This window comes from Mobula hypostoma, chromosome 1, assembly GCF_963921235.1.
Source record: "Mobula hypostoma chromosome 1, sMobHyp1.1, whole genome shotgun sequence".
Taxonomy (NCBI): domain Eukaryota; kingdom Metazoa; phylum Chordata; class Chondrichthyes; order Myliobatiformes; family Myliobatidae; genus Mobula; species Mobula hypostoma.
In genome coordinates, this window is record NC_086097.1 from 104,467,420 (window position 1) to 104,492,078 (window position 24,659).

General features: G+C 50.2%; 1 protein-coding gene across 3 annotated transcripts in view; it reads right to left on the reverse strand.

Annotated features, from left to right (window-relative positions):
• Nucleotides 1-24,659, reverse strand: part of LOC134349631 (papilin-like) — a 120,658-nt gene that overhangs the window by 80,835 nt on the left and 15,164 nt on the right. For all 3 annotated transcript variants that reach the window (XR_010018732.1, XM_063054253.1, XM_063054242.1), the window contains exons 5-8: nt 21,128-21,233; nt 10,828-10,957; nt 7,888-8,188; nt 6,734-6,871 (exon numbers count right to left, since the gene is read on the reverse strand). Coding sequence is in view for 2 of the 3 variants with exons in the window: in XM_063054253.1 (XP_062910323.1) it covers nt 6,734-6,871; nt 7,888-8,188; nt 10,828-10,957; nt 21,128-21,233 (675 nt within the window). In the remaining variant the exon portion in view is untranslated. The remainder of the gene's footprint in view (nt 1-6,733; nt 6,872-7,887; nt 8,189-10,827; nt 10,958-21,127; nt 21,234-24,659) is intronic.

Genomic DNA, 24,659 nt, shown 5'->3' on the forward strand with positions numbered 1-24,659 from the left:
CCTCACATCACCAATGACCACCCCACCCCACCCCACTGGCACCTCACATCACCAATGACCACCCCACCCCACCCCACTGCCACCTCACATCACCAATGACCACCCCACCCCACCTCACTTCACCAATGACCACCACACCCCACCTCACATCACATCACCAATGACCACCACAACCCACCCCACCCCACTGTCACCTCACATCACCAATGACCACCCCACCCCACCTCACATCACATCACCAATGACCACCACAACCCACCCCACCCCACTGCCATCTCACTTCACCAATGACCACCACACCCCACCTCACATCACATCACCAATGACCACCCCACCCCACTGTCACCTCACATCACCAATGACCACCCCACCCCACCTCACATCACATCACCAATGACCACCACAACCCACCCCACCCCACTGCCATCTCACATCACCAATGACCACCCCACCCCACCTCACATCACCAATGACCACCCCACCTCACATCACATCACCAATGATTACCCCATCAGACCTCACATCGCCAATGACCAGCCCACTACACCTGACATCACCAATGACCACCCCACCCCACATCACATCACCAATGACCACCCCACCCCACCCCACCTCACATCACCAATGTCCACCCCATCTCACCGGCACCTCACATCACCAATGACCACCCCACCTCACCTCACAATACCAATGACCACCCCACAAACCCCCCCTCACATCACCAATGACCACCACCCCCCCCCCCACTGGCACCTCACATCACCAATGATCACCCCACCCCAGCCCATCCACTGGCACCTCACATCACCAATGACCACCCCACTAACCCCACCCCACATCACCAATGACCACCCCACCCCACCACACCAATGACCACCCCACCCCACTGACACCCCACATCACCAATGACCACCCCACCCCACTGGCATCTCACATCACCAATGACCACCCTACCGGCACCTCACATAACATCACCAATGACCACCCCACCCCACCTCACATAACATCACCAATGATCACCCCACCGGCACCTCACATAACATCACCAATGACCACCCCACCCCACCTCACATAACATCACCAATGACCACTCCACCCCACCTCACATAACATCACCAATGATCACTCCACCCCACCTCACATAACATCACCAATGACCACCCCACCCCACTCCACTGGCACATCACATCACCAATGACCACCCCACCCCACCTCACATCACATCAACAATGATCACCCCACCCCCACACCACCTCACATCACCAATGACCACCCCACCGCACCCCACTGGCACCTCACATCACCAATGACCACCCCACCCCACCTCACATCACCAATGACCACCACACCCCACCTCACATCACATCAACAATGATCACCCCACCCCCACACCACCTCACATCACCAATGACCACCCCACCCCACCCCACTGGCACCTCACATCACCAATGACCACCCCACCCCACCCCACTGCCACCTCACATCACCAATGACCACCCCACCCCACCTCACTTCACCAATGACCACCACACCCCACCTCACATCACATCACCAATGACCACCACAACCCACCCCACCCCACTGTCACCTCACATCACCAATGACCACCCCACCCCACCTCACATCACATCACCAATGACCACCACAACCCACCCCACCCCACTGCCATCTCACTTCACCAATGACCACCACACCCCACCTCACATCACATCACCAATGACCACCCCACCCCACTGTCACCTCACATCACCAATGACCACCCCACCCCACCTCACATCACATCACCAATGACCACCACAACCCACCCCACCCCACTGCCATCTCACATCACCAATGACCACCCCACCCCACCTCACATCACCAATGACCACCCCACCTCACATCACATCACCAATGATTACCCCATCAGACCTCACATCGCCAATGACCAGCCCACTACACCTGACATCACCAATGACCACCCCACCCCACATCACATCACCAATGACCACCCCACCCCACCCCACCTCACATCACCAATGTCCACCCCATCTCACCGGCACCTCACATCACCAATGACCACCCCACCTCACCTCACAATACCAATGACCACCCCACTAACCCCACCTCACATCACCAATGACCACCACACCCCACCCCACTGGCACCTCACATCACCAATGATCACCCCACCCCAGCCCATCCACTGGCACCTCACATCACCAATGACCACCCCACTAACCCCACCCCACATCACCAATGACCACCCCACCCCACCACACCAATGACCACCCCACCCCACTGACACCCCACATCACCAATGACCACCCCACCCCACTGGCATCTCACATCACCAATGACCACCCCACCGGCACCTCACATAACATCACCAATGACCACCCCACCCCACCTCACATAACATCACCAATGATCACTCCACCCCACCACACATCACCAATGACCACCCCATCCCACCTCACATAACATCACCAATGATCACTCCACCCCACCTCACATAACATCACCAATGACCACCCCACCCCACCACACATCACCAATGACCACCCCACCCCACTGACACCCCACATCACCAATGACCACCCCACCCCACTGGCATCTCACATCACCAATGACCACCCTACCGGCACCTCACATAACATCACCAATGACCACCCCACCCCACCTCACATAACATCACCAATGACCACCCCACCCCACCTCACATAACATCACCAATGACCACCCCATCCCACCTCACATCACCAATGACCACCCCACCCCACCTCACATAACATCACCAATGACCACCCCACCCCACCCCACATAACATCACCAATGACCACCCCATCCCACCTCACATAACATCACCAATGATCACTCCACCCCACCTCACATAACATCACCAATGACCACCCCATCCCACCTCACATCACCAATGACCACCCCACCCCACCTCACATAACATCACCAATGACCACCCCACCCCACCTCACATAACATCACCAATGACCACCCCACCCCACCACACATCACCAATGACCACCCCATCCCACCTCACATAACATCACCAATGATCACTCCACCCCACCACACATCACCAATGACCACCCCATCCCACCTCACATAACATCACCAATGATCACTCCACCCCACCACACATCACCAATGACCACCCCATCCCACCTCACATAACATCACCAATGATCACTCCACCCCACCTCACATAACATCACCAATGACCACCCCACCCCACCACACATCACCAATGACCACCCCATCCCACCTCACATAACATCACCAATGATCACTCCACCCCACCTCACATAACATCACCAATGACCACCCCACCCCACCACACATCACCAATGACCACCCCATCCCACCTCACATAACATCACCAATGATCACTCCACCCCACCTCACATAACATCACCAATGACCACCCCACCCCACCACACATCACCAATGACCACCCCACCCCACCACACCAATGACCACCCCACCCCACTGACACCCCACATCACCAATGACCACCCCACCCCACTGGCATCTCACATCACCAATGACCACCCCACCGGCACCTCACATAACATCACCAATGATCACTCCACCCCACCTCACATAACATCACCAATGACCACCCCATCCCACCTCACATAACATCACCAATGACCACCCCACCCCACCTCACATCACATCAACAATGATCACCCCACCCCCACACCACCTCACATCACCAATGACCACCCCACCCCACCCCACTGGCACCTCACATCACCAATGACCACCCCACCGCACCTCACTTCACCAATGACCACCACACCCCACCTCACATCACATCACCAATGACCACCCCACCCCACCTCACATCACATCACCAATGACCACCACAACCCACCCCACCCCACTGCCATCTCACATCACCAATGACCACCCCACCCCACCTCACATCACCAATGACCACCCCACCCCACATCACATCACCAATGACCACCCCACCCCACCCCACCTCACATCACCAATGTCCACCCCATCTCACCGGCACCTCACATCACCAATGACCACCCCACCTCACCTCACAATACCAATGACCACCCCACTAACCCCACCTCACATCACCAATGACCACCACACCCCACCCCACTGGCACCTCACATCACCAATGATCACCCCACCCCAGCCCATCCACTGGCACCTCACATCACCAATGACCACCCCACTAACCCCACCCCACATCACCAATGACCACCCCACCCCACCACACATCACCAATGACCACCCCACCCTACCACACCAATGACCACCCCACCCCACTGACACCCCACATCACCAATGACCACCCCACCCCACTGGCATCTCACATCACCAATGACCACCCTACCGGCACCTCACATAACATCACCAATGACCACCCCACCCCACCTCACATAACATCACCAATGACCACCCCATCCCACCTCACATAACATCACCAATGATCACTCCACCCCACCTCACATCACATCACCAATGACCACCCCACCCCACCTCACATAACATCACCAATGATCACTCCACCCCACCTCACATAACATCACCAATGACCACCCCACCCCACCTCACATAACATCACCAATGACCACCCCACCCCACCTCACATCACATCACCAATGACCACCCCATCCCACCTCACATAACATCACCAATGATCACTCCACCCCACCTCACATAACATCACCAATGACCACTCCACCCCACCTCACATAACATCACCAATGACCACCCCATCCCACCTCACATAACATCACCAATGATCACTCCACCCCACCTCACATAACATCACCAATGACCACCCCATCCCACCTCACATAACATCACCAATGATCACTCCACCCCACCTCACATAACATCACCAATGACCACCCCACCCCACTCCACTGGCACATCACATCACCAATGACCACCCCACCCCACCTCACATCACATCAACAATGATCACCCCACCCCCACCCCACCTCACATCACATCAACAATGATCACCCCACCCCCACCCCACCTCACATCACATCACCAACAACCACCCCACCCCAGCTCACATCACCAATGACCAACCCACCCCACCCCACATCACCAATGACCACCCCACCCCACCTCACATCACCAACAACCACCCCACCCCAGCTCACATCACCAATGACCACCCCACCTCACATCACATCACCAATGACCACCCCACCTCACATCACATCACCAACAACCACCCCACCCCAGCTCACATCACCAATGACCACCCCACCTCACATCACATCACCAATGACCACCCCACCCCACCTCACATCACATCACCAATGATTACCCCATCAGACCTCACATCGCCAATGACCAGCCCACTACACCTGACATCACCAATGACCACCCCACCCCACCTCACATCACATCACCAACAACCACCCCACCCCAGCTCACATCACCAATGACCACCCCACCCCACATCACATCACATCACCAATGACCACCCCACCCCACCTCACATCACCAATGACCACCCCACCCCACCTCACATCACATCACCAATGACCACCCCACCCCACCTCACATCACATCACCAACAACCACCCCACCCCAGCTCACATCACCAATGACCACCCCACCCCACCTCACATCACATCACCAACAACCACCCCACCCCAGCTCACATCACCAATGACCACCCCACCCCAGCTCACATCACCAATGACCACCACACCCCACCTCACATCACATCACCAATGACCACCCCACCCCACATCACCAATGACCAACCCACCCCACCCCACCAGCACCTCACATCACCAATGACCACCCCACCCCACCTCACATCACATCACCAATGATTACCCCATCAGACCTCACATCGCCAATGACCACCCCACCCCACCTCACATCACATCACCAATGATTACCCCATCAGACCTCACATCGCCAATGACCACCCCACCCCACCTCACATCACATCACCAATGATTACCCCATCAGACCTCACATCGCCAATGACCACCCCACCCCACCTCACATCACATCACCAATGATTACCCCATCAGACCTCACATCGCCAATGACCAGCCCACTACACCTGACATCACCAATGACCACCCCACCCCACCCCACATCACATCACCAATGACCACCCCACCCCACCTCACATCACCAATGACCACCCCACCCCACCCCACCTCACATCACCAATGACCACCCCATCTCACCGGCACCTCACATCACCAATCACCACCCCACCTCACCTCACATCACCAATCACCACCCCACCCCACCTCACATCACCAATGACCACCCCACCCCACATCACATCACCAATCACCACCCCACCCCACCTCACATCACCAATGACCACCCCATCTCACCCCACCTCACATCACCAATCACCACCCCACCCCACATCACATCACCAATGACCACCCCACCGCACCTCACGTAGAGCCACTGCCTTACAGCACCAATGACGCTGGTGCAATGTGTGTACAGCTTTCCCTTCTCTCCGTGACCATGGGGCTTTCCTCCAGCTGTCCAGCTCCTTCTCACATCCTAAAGAGGTGCCGGCTGCTGGGGCAATGAGCCCCATCTAGTGTAGGTGAGGAGATCAGTGTGGGAAGGGTGCAAATGGGACAGAGAGAAAATAGATTATGGGGAATGAGATTGGAATGGGGCAAATGGGAAGGAGAGAAAATAGGTTGGGGAATGAGATGGGGGCGCCTACGTGAAGCAGCAATAACTGAGTCACCTCGGTGAATACACTGGCCTCCCATTTCGGTGCCACTCCACATGAAGAGACGGTGAGGCATTCACTCTGCACAGTAAACTGGCTGTTTCCCCAGGCCGGGCCTCCACAGACACAGGGTCCCCTCGATCTATCTGTAACCTGATGAGAGAGGGGTGAATCAGAGATCAGAAAACAGCTCAGCTGAGAGTATGGCACACTGGCACTGGAGATCACGGGGTACAGAGACACGCTAGGTTGGAGAGGTGACGACAGGGTTTGCTAGTGCGTGTGTACAGGGCTTGGGGGTGGGGGTGTGTGTGTGTACAGGGGGTGCGGGTGTGTGTGTGTGTACGTGGGTGGGGGTGTGTACATAGAGCACGTAGCGTGTGTTTGTAGCTGTGCGATCTCAGGCTGCAGATACAATGCTTGCATGCACGTGGGAGAATACACGTGGTGTATAGGGGTGCAGCATGTGGGGGCTATCTATGTGAAAGGTCCCTTGTCCAGGTGTGGAGAGGGGTCCCACATGGATTTACCTATAGGCAGGCAGCTCGCGCTCAGAGGGAGAGGGGTCCCTTGTCCGGGTGTGGGGATGGGTCCCTTGACCAGGTGTGGAGAGGGGTCCCCCGTGGATTTGACTACAGACAGGCAGCTCGTGCTCAGAGGGAGAGGGGTCCCTTGTCCGGGTGTGGGGACAGGTCCCTTGTCCAGGTGTGAGGAGGGGTCCCACGTGGATTTACCTATAGGCAGGCAGCTCGCACTCAGAGGGAGAGGGGTCCCTTGTCCGGGTGTGGGGACGGGTCCCTTGTCCAGGTGTGGAGAGGGGTTCCCCGCGGATTTGACTACAGACAGGCAGCTCGCGCTCAGAGGGAGAGGGGTCCCTTGTCCGGGTGTGGGGACGGGTCCCCCGTGGATTTACCTATAGACAGGCTGCTCGCACTCAGAGGGAGGGGGGTCCCTTGTCTGGGTGTGGGGACATGTCCCCCATGGATTTGACTATAGACAGGCTGCTCGCACTCTGAGGGAGAGGGGTCCCTTGTCCGGGTGTGGGGACGGGTCCCTTGTCTGGGTGTGGGGACATGTCCCCCATGGATTTGACTATAGACAGGCTGCTCGCACTCTGAGGGAGAGGGGTCCCTTGTCCGGGTATGGGGACGGGTCCCCCGTGGATTTACCTATAGACAGGCTGCTCGCGCTCAGAGGGAGAGGGGTCCCTGCTGGATGAATGCCCATGTTGTTTCTGCCGCTCTATGTGAGGAGTCCACCAGTGGGGCCGTTCCTCTGGACCACCTTCCAATGCAGTCCTCTTGCACTGACGCAGACACTCATCCTCCGTCTCAAAGTTGTTCCGATTTCCAAGACAACTGCCATACCAGAAGCGGTTACAGACGGCAGACTCGGGGATGAAAAACCAGCGGACGGTCCAGTCTGTACATGGGCCATTGGCGAACAGGAGCTGGCAGTGGGCCGGGTATGCTGTGGACAGGCAGGAAGCAGCAGATTAACGTAGCCTTCACCCTGACAGCCCTCACTGCACATTGCAACCAAACTCCCCCACCCCACGGATCCCCACCCCACAGATCTCCACCCCAACAAACCACCACCACACTGAACCCCCACCCCACAGATCCCCCACCACACCAAACCCCCACCCCACTGAACCCCCACCCCACAGAACCCCACCACACAGATCCACCACACCGAACCCCCACCCCACAGATCCCCCACTGCACCGAACCCCCACCCCACAGATCCCCCACCACACAGAATGCCCACCCCACAGATCCCCACCCCAACAAACCCCCAGCACACAGATCCCCCACCCCACCAAACCCCCACCACACAGATCCCCCACCCCAACAAACCCCCAGCACACAGATCCCCCACCCCACCGAACCCCCAGCACACAGATCCCCCACCACACAGATCCCCCACCCCACAGATGCCCCACCACACCGAACCCCCACCACACAGATCTCCACCCCACTGAACCCCCACCCCACAGAACCCCACCACACAGATCCCCCACCATACTGAACCCCACCCCACAGATCCACACCACACCACACCGAACCCCCACCCCACAGATCCCCTACCACACAGATCCCCCACCCCACCGAACCCCTAGCACACAGTTCCCCCACCCCAACAAACCCCCAGCACACAGATCCCCCACCCCACAGAACCCCACCACACAGAACCCCCACCCTACCGAACCCCCACCCCACAGATCCCCCATCACACCAAACCCCCACCCCACAGATCCCCTACCCCACAGATCCCCCACCCCACTGAACCCCCACCCCACTGAACCCCTACCCCACAGATCCCCCACCACACCAAACCCCCACCACACAGATCCCCACCACACTGAACCCCCACCCCACAGATCCCCCACCACACAGAACGTCCACCACACCGAACCCCCACCACACAGATCCGCACCACACAGATCCCCACCACACCGAACCCCCACCCCACAGATCCCCCACCACACCGAACCCCCACTCCACAGAACCCCCGCCCCACAGATCCCCCAAAGCACTGAGCTGTGACCTCACCTTAACCCTTGTTTCAATACACTCTATCTCAGCAGCTCCCCGGCTCTGAAATTTCCAATGCTGTCTCTGTGACACATTACGGTATTTTCTCAGATTGAGGTGTTACATAAATGCTGGTGTTTGTAAGTGTTACTAACTAGCCCACTCTGGAGCGCTCATGTAGAGGGAGATGAGGGTCGTGGCTATAAGGCCATTATGCCATAAGATATAGGAGCAGAAGTAGGCCATTTGGCCCATTGAGTCTGCTCCACCATTCAATCATGGGCTGATCCAATTCTTCCAGTCATCCCCACTTCCCTGCTTTCACCCCATACCCGTTGATGCCGTGGTTAATCAAGAACCTATCTATCTCTGCCTTATATGCACCCAATGACTTGGCCTCCACAGCCGAATGTGGCAACAAATTCCACAGATTTACCACCCTCTAACTAATCTCTCCGCATCTCTGTTCTCAACATCACACCCCTGCTCTTATATTCTAGACCTCTAGAAACGAATGCCAACATTGCATTCGCCTTCTTCACCACTGACTCAACCTGGAGGTTAACCTTTAGGGTATCCTGCACAAGGATTCCCAACTCACTTTGCATCTCTGCTTCTTGAATTCTCTCCCCATCGAAATTATAGTCTGCCAATTTATTTCTCCCACCAAAGTGTGTGACCATACACTTTCCCACAAAGTATTTTATTTGCCACTTCTTTGCCCATTCCCCTAAACTATCTAAGTCTCTCTGCAGGCTCTCTGTTTCCTCAACACTAGCCACTCCTCCACCTATCTTTGTATCATCAGCAAATTTAGCCACAAATCCATTAATCCCATAGTCCAAATCATCGACATACATCGTAAAAAGTAGCGGTCCCAACACCAACTCCTGTGGAACTCCCTGGTAACCGGCAGCCAGCCAGAATAGGATCCTTTTATTCCCACTCCCTGTTTTCTGCTGATCAGCCAATGCTCCACCCACACTAGTAACTTCCCTGTAATTCCATGGGCTCCTATCTTGCTAAGCAGCCTCACATGCGGCACCTTGTTAAAGGCCTTCTGAAAATCTAAGTACACTACATCAATTGCATCTCCTTTGTCTACCCTGCTTGTAATTTCCTCAAAAAACTGCAGTAGGTTTGTCAGGCAGCATTTTCCTTTCAGGAAACCATGCTGGCTTTGGCCTATCTTGTCATGTTCCTCCAGGTACTCAGTAATCTCATCCCTAACAATCGATTCCAACCACTTCCCAACCAGTGATGTCAGGCTAACAGGTCTATAGTTTCCTTTCTGCTGGCTCCCACCCTTCTTAAATAGCAAAGTAACATTTAAAATTTTCCAGTCATCCAGTACAATGCCAGAATCTATCGATTCTTGAAAGATCAGTGTTAATGCCTCTGCAATCTCTCCAGCTACTTCCTTCAGAACCCGAAGGTACATTCCTTCCAGACTTATCCACCCTCAAACCATTAAGCTTCCTGAGCACATTCTCCGTTGTAATTTTCACTGCACAAACTGCACTTCTGTGCGGGAATCACAGACAGTAAGCACACATATCAAGATCTACTTACGGTGGTTGGGCCCGTCTCTGCACCCTTCACCACTTGGTCCCTGGGCCAAGGAGGCCTCATCCCGACAGCAGCCGTACATGGAACTCCTGCACTCATCTGGCGGACTGCTCTGGGCCATCACTCTCGGATCCTACACCAGGGGTGACAAGGCAGTGCTGGTCAATATTTTCACCACCCCAGCTGCCTTTATTGGCATCACCTTCCTTTGTGTGGGGTGTGACTGGAGTGCACCCCACTGAGTAGCTTCACCAGGGTTCCCAGTGAACCACTGGAATATAGGGAAATGTCCCAAGTCACTGCACACAAGGCTTTAGGGTCTCCTCAATGAGAAGGGAGAAATTGCATGAGGTGGACGAGTGCAGGGAGGTAGTGAGTGGGAGCAGAAAGTTTGGATCATGGGACGTGGGGGTCTGGAGAGGGGGAGTGTTGAGGGGTGGGAATCAGAGGAGGGAAGATCTGGGAAGATTGCCTGGGGTTAGTAGATTGAGCAGAGGGATGTCAGGCCACAGGAAGCTTTGAAGATGGGATCACATTAAAGTTTCTGAGCTGTCAGAGTTGAGAGCTGGAGTAGGGTTAGGTAAGGGCAAGGATGGAGATGCTTGATCAGTGGTGGGGAGGATGGGATCACTGGTCACAGGTGGATGATTCAGGGTGGGGTTAGCTGGGGGGATTCAGTGAGATAGGGTGGAGCATTTGCCTGGATGTGGGTGGGTGGAGTTTGGCTCAGTGGGTAAGCCTGATGGGGTGGGAGTGCAGGGCTGGTCAAAAGTGTGTGAATGAGCGATTCACAGTGGGATTGGGGTTTGGTGGGCTGGGGTAAAGTTGAGTGGATTGGGGTAGCTTCAGTGAGCCAGGGTGGGGCAGGGTGAAGTTGGGTTAGAGGAGCAGCAGTGCCAATGCACTAAGGTGGACACCACAGTTCCTGGGCCCAGTTACTGGTGCCCAGTCAGTCTGGTTATTGCCGACCTCCCCTGGACCCTGGACCCTGGACCTGGTCACGGCTGGTGACAGTGACCTTCATGAAGAGTGGGTGTGAGGTTCAGTGAAGCTGTCTCCATTGATTTGACAGGGTCCTGTGTAGACACTTTCTCAACATGGGGTGCTGCACTGCGTATGTTCCATCTCCATCGGAAGTCCTTGCCCAGATGACCCATGGTCTGCCTATCTGCGTCACATAGAAAATGGAACAGTACCGCACAGCTCAGGCCTTTCAGCCTAGCCCACAATGTTATGCCAAACCAATTAAACCAATGATTCCTTAATAATCTAATCCCTCTTCACCACACATTGATCATATCCTCCTCCCCCACTTCTCTACACATTCATGAGCCTCGCTAAGTCACTTAAATGCTCCTATGCTATCTATCTCCATGTCTATCCCTGACAGTGATTTACGTGTAAAAAAACCTTGCCCTACACATTTCCTTTTAACCTGATCCCTCTCACCTGAAATAAGTGCTCTCCAGTAACAGAAACATAGAAAGCCTACAGCACAATACAGGCCCTTCGGCCCACAAAGCTGTGCCAAGCATGTTCTTACCTTAGAAATTACCTAGGGTTACCCATGGCCCTCTATTTTTCTGAGGTCCATGTACCTGTCCAGGAGTCTCTTAAAAGACCCGATCATATCCGTCTCCACCACCGTCGCTGGCGGCCTAGTACTGCACACTCCAAAACCAGGGAGAATATTCTGGCTCTCCTCTCTATGCCTCTCATAGTTTTCTCTATCAAATCTCCTCTCCACATCTGCCACTCTGGAGAAAAGGACCAGCTTCTCCTTATAGAACATGTCCTCCAAATCTGACAGCATCCTGGTAAACTATTTCTGAATCCTTTCCAAAGCCTCCACATCCTTCCGATAATGAGGCAACCAGAATTCAATGCAAGACTCTAAATATGGCCTAGCGGCTGTAGCATAGCTTCCTAGTTCTTGAACTCAAAGCCTTGACTAACAAAGGCAAACAGGCCATACACCTTCTACTATCCTACTTGGACCCTGCTCAAAAATCCAATTCCCAGGAAGGTTTCTATTAATCTTCTTACCATAGACATGAGACCCTCCAGTCTACAATTTCCAAGATTATCCCTTCTTCCCTTCTTGAACAATGGAACAAATTAGCTTCCAGCCAGTCCTCCAGTACCCTGACCTTTTATGCCCTGATTTATCAAGAATCTGACAACCTCCGCCTTAATACATAGAACATAGAACAGTACAGCACAGTACAGGCCCTTCAGCCCACAATGTTGTGCCGACCCTCAAACCCTGCCTCCCATATAACCCCCCCCCCACCTTAAATTCCTCCATATACCTAACTAGTAGTCTCTTAAATTTCACTAGTGTATCTGTCTCCACCACTGACTCAGGCAGTGCATTCCACGCACCAACCACTCTCTGAGTAAAAAACCTTCCTCTAATATCACCCTTGAACTTCCCACGCCTTACCTTAAAGCTATGTCCTCTTGTATTGAGCAGTGGTGCCCTGGGGAAGAGGCGCTGGCTATCCACTCTATCTATTCCTCTTATTATCTTGTACACCTCTATCATGTCTCCTCTTATCCCCCTTCTCTCCAAAGAGTAAAACCCTAGTTCCCTTAATCTCTGATCATAATCCATACTCTCTAAACCAGGCAGCATCCTGGTAAATCTCTTCTGTACCCTTTCCAATGCTTCCACATCCTTTCTATAGTGAGGCGACCAGAACTGGACACAGTACTGCAAGTGTGGCCTAACCAGAGTTTTACAGAGCTGCATCATTACATTGCGACTCTTAAACTCTATCCCTCGACTTATGAAAGCTAACCCCCCATAAGCTTTCTTAACTACTCTATCTACCTGTGAGGCAACTTTCAGGGATCTGTGGACATGTACCCCCAAATCCCTCTGCTCCTCCACACTACCAAGTATCCTGCCATTTACTTTGTACTCTGCCTTGGAGTTTGTCCTTCCAAAGTGTACCACCTCACACTTCTTCGGGTTGAACTCCATCTGCCACTTCTCAGCCCACTTCTGCATCCTATCAATGTCTCTCTGCAATCTTAGACAATCCTCTACACTATCTACAACACCACCAACCTTTGTGTTGTCTGCAAACTTGCCAACCCACCCTTCTACCCCCACATCCAGGTCGTTAATAAAAATCACGAAAAGTAGAGGTCCCAGAACAGATCCTTGTGGGACACCACTAGTCACAACCCTCCAATCCAAATGTACTCCCTCCACCACCACCCTCTACCTTCTGCAGGCAAGCCAATTCTGAATCCACTTGGCCAAACTTCCCTGGATCCCATGCCTTCTGACTTTCTGAATAAGCCTACCATGTGGAACCTTATCAAATGCCTTACTAAAATCCATGTAGATCACATCCACTGCACTACCCTCATCTATATGCCTGGTCACCTCCTTAAAGAACTCTATCAGGCTTGTTAGACACGATCTGACCTTCACAAAGCCATGCTGACTGTCCCTGATCAGACCATGATTCTCTAAATGCCCACAGATCCTATCTCTAAGAATCTTTTCTAACAGCTTTCCCCACCACAGACGTAAGGATCACTCGTCTATAATTACCCGGACTATCCATACTACCTTTTTTGAACAAGGGGACAATATTCGCCTCTCCAGTTTCAGTACAACCTTTCTTAGATAAGGGGCCAAAAACTGCTCACAAAACTCCAAGTGAGTCCTCACAGTCCTTTATATAAACCTTATGGCCATATAACAATTACAGCACGGAAACAGGCCATCTCAGCCCTTCTAGTCCATGCCGAACACCTACTCTCACCTAGTCCCACCGACCTGCACTCAGCCCATAAACCTCCATTCCTTTCCTGTCCATATACCTATCCAATTTTACTTTAAATGACAATATCGAACCTGCCTCTACCACTTCTGCTGGAAGCTCATTCCACACAGCTACCACTCTCTGAGTAAAGAAGTTTCCCCTCATGTTACCCCTAAACTTTTGCCCCCTAACTCTCAACTCACGTTATAAAGCCTCAACATCACATTCTTGCTTTTACCTTCTAGTCCTCTCAAAATTTATGCTAACACTGCATTTGCCTTCCCTACCACTGATTTAAGACCATAAGATCATATGATATAGGAGCAGTAGGCCATTCAGCCCATCGAGTCTGCTCCACCATTCAATCATGGGCTGATCCAATTCTTCCAGTCATCCCCACTCCCCTGCTTTCACCCCATACCCTTTGATGCCCTGGCTAATCATGAACCTATCTATCTCTGCCTTAAATGCACCCAATGATTTGGCCTCCACAGCCGAACGTGGCAACAAATTCCACAGATTTACCACCCTCTGACTAAAGTAATTTTTCCGCATCTCAGTTCCAAATGGACATCCTTCAATCCTGAAGTCATGCCCTCTTGTCCTAGAATCCACTAACATAGGAAATAACTTTGCCATATCTAATCTGTTCAGGCCTTTTTACATTCAGAATGTTTCTATGAGATCCCCCCTCATTCTCCTGAACTCCAGGGAATACAGCCCAAGAGCTGCCAAATGTTACTCATAGGGTAACCCTTTCATTTCTGGTATCTTTCTCATGAATCTTCTCTGAACCTTATCTAATGTCAGTATATCCTTTCTAAAATGAGCCCAAAACTGCACACAATACTCCAAGTGTGGTCTCACGAGTGTCTTACAGAGCCTCAACATCACATCCCTGCTCTTATATTCTATACCTCTGGAAATGAATGCCAACACTGCATTCACCTTCTGCACCACTAACTCAACCTGGAGGTTAACCTTTAGGGTATCCTGCACAAGGACTCCCAACTCCCTTTACACCTCTGCATTTTGAATTCTCTCCCCATCTAAACAATAGTCTATCCACTTATTTCTTCCAGCAAAGTGCATGACCATACACTTTCCAACATTGTATTTCATTTGCCACTTCTTTGCCCATTCCCCTAAACTATCTAAGTCTCTCTCCAGGCTCTCTGTTTCCTCAACAGCCCACTCCTCCATCTATCTTTGTATCATTGGCAAATTTAGCCACAAATCCATTAATCCCGTAGTCCAAATCATCGACATACATTGTAAAAAGCAGTGGTCCCAACACTGGCCCCTGTGGAACTCCACTGGCAGCCAGCCAGAACAGGATCCCTTTATTCCCACTCTCTGTTTTCTGCCGACCAGCCAATGCCCCACCCATGCTAGTAACGTCCCTGTAATTCCATGGGCTCTTATCTTGCTAAGCACTCTCATATGCGGCACCTTGTCAAAGGCCTTCTGAAAATCCAAGTACACCACGTCTACTGCATCTCCTTTGTCTACCCTGCTTGAAATTTCTTCAAAAAATTGCAATAGGTTAGTTAGGCAGGATTTTCCTTTTGGCCTATCTTGTCATGTGCCTCCAGACAGTCCATAATTTCATCTCTAACCTGCAAGTTAATCTTTAGGGAATTCTGCATAATGACTCCCAAAGTCCCTTTGCACCTTTCATTTTTGATTTTTTTCCCGTTTAGAAAACAGTCTATGTCTTTATTCCTTCTACCAAAGTGCATGACCTTACACTTCCTGACATTATATTCCATCTGCCACTTCTTTGCCCATTCTCATAATCTATCCAAATCCTGCAGACTCCCTTCTTCCTCAATACAACCTGCCCTTCCACCTATCTACATGTCGTCTGCAAACTCGGCCACAAAGCCATTAATTCCGTCATTCAAATCATTGATATATAACATAAAAAGAGGCAGCCCCAACACTGACAACTGCGGAACACCGTTAGTCACCGGCAGGCAATCATTGCTTCCTATCAACCAGCCAATGCTCTATCCATGTTAGTATCTTTCCTGTAATACCATGGGCTCTTATCTTGCTAAGCAGCCTCATGTGCTGTGTCAAAGGCCTTCTGAAAAACCAAGTAAACAACATCAATTCTCCCTTGGCTATCCTGCTTGTTATTTCCTCAAAATAATTTTTATATCTCTATCAAACCTCCCCTCGTTCTCCAGAGAATGACGTCCTAACCTATAACTCTATTCCCTATAACTCAGGTCCCAAGGTCCCAGTAACATCCTTGTAGATTTCCTCTGCACTCTTTCTATTTTATTGATACCTTTCCTGTACGCGGGTGACCTAGAACTGTACACCAATGTCTTATACTTCAACCTAACATCCCAACTTCTGAACTCAGTACTCTGATTTATGAAGGCCAATGTGCCAAGAGTCCTCTTTACAACCATATTTACCTGTGATGCCACTTTCAAGGAATTATGCATCTGCATTCCCAGATCAATGGTATAACAGGAAAACCCATGGTATGTCAGGAAAGATACCAACATGGATAGAAGATTGGATGACTGGCAGGAGGCAAACAGTGGGGATAAAGGGGATCTTTTCTGGTTGGCTGACGATGATTAGTGGTGTTTCACAGGGGTTGGTGTTGGGGCCACCTCTTTTCATGTTCCATGTCAATGATTCGGATGATGGAATTGATGGCTTTATGGCCAAGTTTGTGGACAATGCAAAGGTGGGTGAAGGGGCAGGTGGTGTTGAAGAAGCAGGGAGTCTGCAGAAGAACTTAGACAGATCAAAGAAATGCCAATGCAATACAGTGTAGGGAAGTGTATAAGTCATGCACTTTGGTAGAAAGAATAAAGACGTAGACTATTTTCTGAACAGAGAGAAGATTCATATATCAGAGGGGAAAAGGGACTTGTGAGACCTTGTGCAGATTTCCTGAAGGTTAACTTGTAGGTGGAATTGGCGGTAAGGAATGCAAATGCTATGTTGGCATTCATTTCAAAATGACTAGAATATCAAAACAAGGATGTAATGCTGAGACTTTATAAGACAATGGGCAGACCACACTTGGAGTATTTTGAGCAATTTTGGGCCCCTTAGCTAAGAAAGAATGTGCTGGCATTGGGGAGGGTCCAGAGGAGGTTAATGAGAATGATGTTGGGAATGAAAGGGTTAACATAAGATTTGATGGCTCTGGACCCGTACTCATTGGAGTTCAGAAGAATGAGGGAGAATCTAATTGAAACCTATCGAATATTGAAAGGCCTAGTTAGAATGGACATGGAGAGGATGTTTCCTATAAGGAGAGAGTCTAGGACCAGCGGGCACAGCTTCAGAATAGAAGGATGTCCCTTTCAAACAGAGATGCGGAGGAATTTCTTTAGCCAGAGGGTGATGAATCTGTTGAATTCATTGCCACAGGCAGCTCTGGAGGCCAAGGCATTGGGTATATTTAAAGTGGAGGTTGATAGGTTCTTGATTAGTCAGGGTTTCAACGGTTACAGGAAGAAGGTAGGAGAAGGGGGGTTAAGAGGGAAAATAAATCAACCATAATGGAATGGTGGAGCAGACTCGATAGGCTGAATGGACTAATTCTGGTCTTTTTTTGGTTCTAATGCACTCCTCAGTGCCCTATCATTCGCTCAGGTAGTCCTACCCTGGTTTGTCCTCCCAAAGTCATACTAGTCTGAATTAAGTTCCATCTGCCCTTTTTCAGCCCATTTTTCTACCTGGGCCAGATCCCACTGCAACATTTGATAGCCTTCCTCACTGTCATCCCCAAATTTGCTGACCTTCTATAGTTCCCTTCTGGCCACCATTCCAAGCCTTGCACACACTTCCTTCAACTTCTTGACTAAATTAAATACCTCTCTTGTCATCCAAGGTTGTTGCCATCCGTGTCATTCCCTCTTTCTAGTACAAACTGGTCCTGGTTGGAGCATGTGTAGTCCTAAACCAAACTCATGTAATGGCTTGACAGTGGAGGACGTGCTCAGTGTGATGACTTTACAGTGGAAGATGTGCTCAGTGTGATGACTTTATAGTGGAGGACGTGCTCAGTGTGATGACTTTATAGTGGAGGACGTGCTCAGTGTGATGACTTTACGGTGGAGGACGTGCTCAGTGTGATGACTTTACAGTGGAGGACGTGCTCAGTGTGATGACTTTACAGTGGAAGATGTGCTCAGTGTGATGACTTTACGGTGGAGGACGTGCTCAGTGTGATGACTTTATAGTGGAAGATGTGCTCAGTGTGATGACTTTACAGTGGAAGATGTGCTCAGTGTGACGACTTTACAGTGGAGGATGTGCTCAGTGTGATGACTTTACACTGGAAGATGTGCTCAGTGTGATGACTTTACAGTGGAGGATGTGCTCAGTGTGACGACTTTACAGTGGAGGATGTGCTCAGTGTGATGACTGTACGGTGGAAGATGTGCTCAGTGTGACGACTTTACAGTGGAGGATGTGCTCAGTGTGACGACTTTACAGTGGAGGATGTGCTCAGTGTGATGACTGTACGGTGGAAGATGTGCTCAGTGTGATGACTGTACGGTGGAGGACATGCTCAGTGTGATGACTTTACAGTGGAAGATGTGCTCAGTGTGATGACTTTATAGTGGAAGATGTGCTCAGTGTGATGACTTTACAGTGGAGGACGTGCTCAGTGTGATGACTTTATAGTGGAAGATGTGCTCAGTGTGATGACTGTACGGTGGAGGACGTGCTCAGTGTGATGACTTTATAGTGGAAGATGTGCTCAGTGTGATGACTTTATAGTGGAAGATGTGCTCAGTGTGATGACTTTACAGTGGCGGATGTGCTCAATGTGATGACTTTACACTGGAAGATGTGCTCAGTGTGATGACTGTACGGTGGAGGACGTGCTCAGTGTGATGACTTTATAGTGGAAGATGTGCTCAGTGTGATGACTTTATAGTGGAAGATGTGCTCAGTGTGATGACTTTACAGTGGCGGATGTGCTCAATGTGATGACTTTACAGTGGAGGACGTGCTCAGTGTGATGACTTTATAGTGGAAGATGTGCTCAGTGTGATGACTTTACAGTGGCGGATGTGCTCAATGTGATGACTTTACAGTGGAGGACGTGCTCAATGTGATGACTTTATAGTGGAAGATGTGCTCAGTGTGATGACTTTACAGTGGAGGACGTGCTCAGTGTGATGACTTTATAGTGGAAGATGTGCTCAGTGTGATGACTTTACAGTGCCGGATGTGCTCAGTGTGATGACTTTACGGTGGAGGACGTGCTCGGTGTGATGACTTTACAGTGGAGGATGTGCTCAGTGTGATGACTTTACAGTGGAGGACGTGCTCAGTGTGATGACTTTACAGTGGAGGACGTGCTCAGTGTGATGACTTTACAGTGGAGGACGCGCTCGGTGTGATGACTTTACAGTGGAAGACGTGCTCAGTGTGACGACTTTACACTGGAAGATGTGCTCAGTGTGATGACTTTACAGTGGAGGATGTGCTCAATGTGATGACTTTACAGTGGAGGATGTGCTCAGTGTGATGACTTTATAGTGGAAGATGTGCTCAGTGTGATGACTTTACAGTGGACGACATGCTCAGTGTGATGACTTTACAGTGGAGGATGTGCTCAGTGTGATGACTTTACACTGGAGGACGTGCTCAGTGTGATGGCTTTACAGTGCCGGATGTGCTCAGTGTGATGACTTTACAGTGCCGGATGTGCTCAGTGTGATGACTTTACAGTGGAGGACGCGCTCGGTGTGATGACTTTACAGTGGAGGACGTGCTCAGTGTGATGACTTTATAGTGGAAGATGTGCTCAGTGTGATGACTTTATAGTGGAAGATGTGCTCAGTGTGATGACTTTACAGTGGCGGACGCGCTCGGTGTGATGACTTTACAGTGGAGGACGTGCTCAGTGTGATGACTTTATAGTGGAAGATGTGCTCAGTGTGATGACTTTATAGTGGAAGATGTGCTCAGTGTGATGACTTTACAGTGGCGGACGCGCTCGGTGTGATGACTTTACAGTGGAGGATGTGCTCAGTGTGATGACTTTACACTGGAGGACGTGCTCAGTGTGATGACTTTATAGTGGAAGATGTGCTCAGTGTGATGACTTTACAGTGGCGGACGCGCTCGGTGTGATGACTTTACAGTGGAGGACGTGCTCAGTGTGATGACTTTACACTGGAGGACGTGCTCAGTGTGATGACTTTATAGTGGAAGATGTGCTCAGTGTGATGACTTTACAGTGGAAGACGTGCTCAGTGTGATGACTTTACAGTGGAGGACGTGCTCAGTGTGATGACTTTCTAGTGGAAGATGTGCTCAGTGTGATGACTTTACAGTGGCGGATGTGCTCAGTGTGATGACTTTACAGTGGAGGACGTGCTCAGTGTGATGATTTTATAGTGGAAGATGTGCTCAGTGTGATGACTTTACAGTGGCGGACACGCTCGGTGTGATGACTTTACACTGGAAGATGTGCTCAGTGTGATGACTTTACAGTGGAAGACGTGCTCAATACTCACAGAGATCAGTTCACCTTCATCAAGAAGATCATCAGTTGGATGCCTTGGACACCCGAGCTGGTTAAACCCTCTCGCAGACGTCAGTCCATCTGGACAACAACCGTACCTGAGCATTTCAGACAAACACATAATCCAATAAACATGGGCGTGTTTGAACGGGATTGTGAAGTGTTCTACTTCTCACTGACTCTGGGCAGGCAAAAACCTCTATACATTGCTGGGGTGGAAAGGAGGCTTCATCATCGCAGAACAACTTGTGGACGACAAGTGTTGTCCTGAGGACTGTTCTTTGATGATATGCTTTGCCTTTTTAATCCCAGTTAGGGCTGCAAGTCTTTCATTTGGAATCATTTGTTTCCAGTGTCTCTAGCATTCAGTAACAGTTTGAAATGAAAGAGGAGATTGGTATCTTGAGGTGTTCGCCGAGCTTGAAGGTTAGGTTGCAAACATTTTGTCGCCATTCAAGGAGCCATCAATAGTACACAACAGTGTTTACGCTCACAATGACTGATAACCAGAGATACAGATCAGCAGAGATCACCCAGCTATCTGGTCAGCTGGGACCCACAGAGACCAGTGACCAGTGCGATGAGAACAGCGAGTCGGCACCAATATAAACACGGACTCTAGGCAGAAACAATGCTCGGCTGTGCACTGATAATGTCACCTTCAGGCTCAGCAAACAGCCCTACAAACAATGGGGCAGTGTCCTTGTGCCAGGGTGGGAGACAAGCCAGAGTTTGTCAGGGCACTCTCTGATGACCCATCCACCACCGGAAACCAAGCTGAGGCAGGGCCATTAAAGAGGTGAAATTTGAATAATTAACAAAAAAATTCAGTAGGAGGGATTGTAAACAAGGATCCTCCACTGTCCACAGAAACATACTGACTAGAGCACGAGTAGGCCATTCAGCTGAGTCTGTTCCACTGTTCAACAGATCATCCCATGCTCTTCCCACCACCATCCCCCAAAGCCTTTTGTGCCTAGAAATCTGCCCACTTAGGTTCCACACCCATACAGTGGCATGCAAAAGTTTGGGCACCCCAGTCAAAATTTCTGTTGCTGTAAATAGATAAGCGAGTAAAAGATGAACTGATTTCCAAAAGGCATAAAGTTAAAGATGGCACATTTCTTTAATATTTTAAGCAAGATTACTTTTTAATTTCCATCTTTTACAGTTTCAAAATAACAAAAAAGGGCCCGAAGCAAAAGTTTGGGCACCCTGCATGGTCAGTACTTAGTAACACCCCCTTTGGCAAGTATCACAGCTAGTAAACGCTTTCCGTAGCCAGCTAAGATTCTTTCAATTCTTGATTGGGGGATTTTTGCCCATTCTTCCTTGCAAAAGGCTTCTAGTTCTGTGAGATTCTTGGGCCGTCTTGCATGCACTGCTCTTTTGAGGTCTATCCACAAATTTTCGATAATGTTTAGGTCAATCCACCATGGTGCTTAACAGTTGGAGAGGTGTTCTTTTCATGAAATTCTGCACCCATTTTTTCTCCAAATATACCTTTGCTCATTGCAGCCAAAAAGTTCTATTTTAACTTCAACAGTCCACAGGACTTGTTTCCAAAATGCATCAGGCTTGTTTAGATGTTCCTTTGCAAACTTTTGATGCTGAGTTTTGTGGTCAGGATGCAGGAAAGGTTTTCTTCTGATGACTCCTCCATGAAGGTCATATTTGTGCAGGTGTTGCTGCACAGTAGAACAGTGCACCACCACTCCACAGTCTGCTAAATCTTCCTGAAGGTCTATTACAATCAAACGGGGGTTTTGATTTGCCTTTCTAGCAATCCTATGAGCAGTTCTCTCGAAAGTTTTCTTGGTCTTCCAGACCTTAACTTGACCTCCACCATTCCTGTTAACTGCCATTTCTTAATGACATTATCAACTGAGGAAACGGCTATCTGAAAATGCTTTGCTATCTTCTTATAGCCTTCTCCTGCTTGTGGGCATCATTTATTTTAATTTTCAGAGTGCTAGGCAGCTACTTAGAGGAGCCCATGGCTGCTGATTGCTGGGACAAGGTTTGAGGAGTCAGGGCATTTACAAAGCTTTGAAATTTGCATCACCTGGCCTTTCCTAACGATGACTATGAACAAGCCATAGCCCTAACAAGCTAATTAATGTCTGAGACCTTGGTAAAAGTTATCTGAGAGCTCAAATCTCTTGGGGTGCCCAAACTTTTGCATGGTGCTCCCTTCCTTTTCTCACTCGAAAATTGTACAAAACAAAAATAATAAACTAATCTTGCTTAAAATGTTGAAAGGAATGTTTCATCTTTAACTTTATGACTTTTGGAGATCAGTTAATCTTCTACTCACTTAACTATTCACAGTAACAGAAATTTTGACCGGGGTGCCCAAAATTTTGCATGCCACTGTATGTAGGAAGAGTTCCACACATTCACCAGCCTTCGGGTAAAGAAATTCCCCTTACCTGTATCCTGAGACTGTGGCCCACTGTACTAGACCATGCATCCAGTTTGTCTACTTCTGCAACAATTTTAACTGTTACAATAATGTTTACTTTAAAGACTACAGGGCCAGTCAAACTAACATCTCCTGATTGAAGAGCCCCAGCAGCTCAGGAACTGTTTGCTGAACCTTCACTGCTGAGCCCTGCCCTGTCCGGTCTCTCCCAGTCTCAAGCCTCCCATCCTGCGGCATCTGAATTAGAATCAGGTTTTCTATCACTGACGTGTGTCGTGAAATGTCTTGTTTTGCAGCAGCAGAACAATGCAAGGCATAAAAATTATTATGAGACACAAAAATAAACTGCAAAAGACACATCACAAGGTCTGAAAGGTGCTTCTTGAAGCATTATGAGGTCTGTAGTCTCCTTTTCAATGGTAGTAAGGCACCGTTTCAAACTCGGAGCCTTTCTGTGTCTGGTCTGGCACACAGTGAAGCCTCACCACCTTCTACAGATCCCAGCTCCTGTTGCTCAGTGCTCAGGTCAAATGCTTCACCACAGTTTACCACTTTTGGGGACTATATATGTGTACCCCTACATCGCTCTGATCTACCACACTCCCCAGACCTTTGCATTCACTGTCGAAACCCTGCTTTGCTTTAACTGACCAAAATACAACACTTCTGCAATGAAGGACAACAGAACATTTGTTCCCAGCGATTGGTGTACCTCTGAATGTCTAAACTTTCCCCAATAATAATGGTCTTCTTTCTGCCAGGATGTAAACCGCAGTCAGCCCTGTTGCATGGCAGAGGTTGTACCCACCATGCTGGCTGAGAGACAGCACCATTATTCACTGAGGAAGACCAGCAGTATCAGGTGACTGGGGAAGGTCATGTGACACTGGAACCGAGCAACAACCCTAGGCTTTGTTTGGCTGATGTAGGAAATCTCCCAACCCTCTACCCCCATCAAGTTAGCCCAGGCATTTCAGCAGGGTCAGTGGCTGGGAGTTCAGTGCTTGAACCAGGGGAAAGGCAGTGGGCTGGTGAAAGAGGCTGTAACACCTACACTGCTCCCAGCTTCCATGACTGCCAACAGGACCCACTGCCCCAC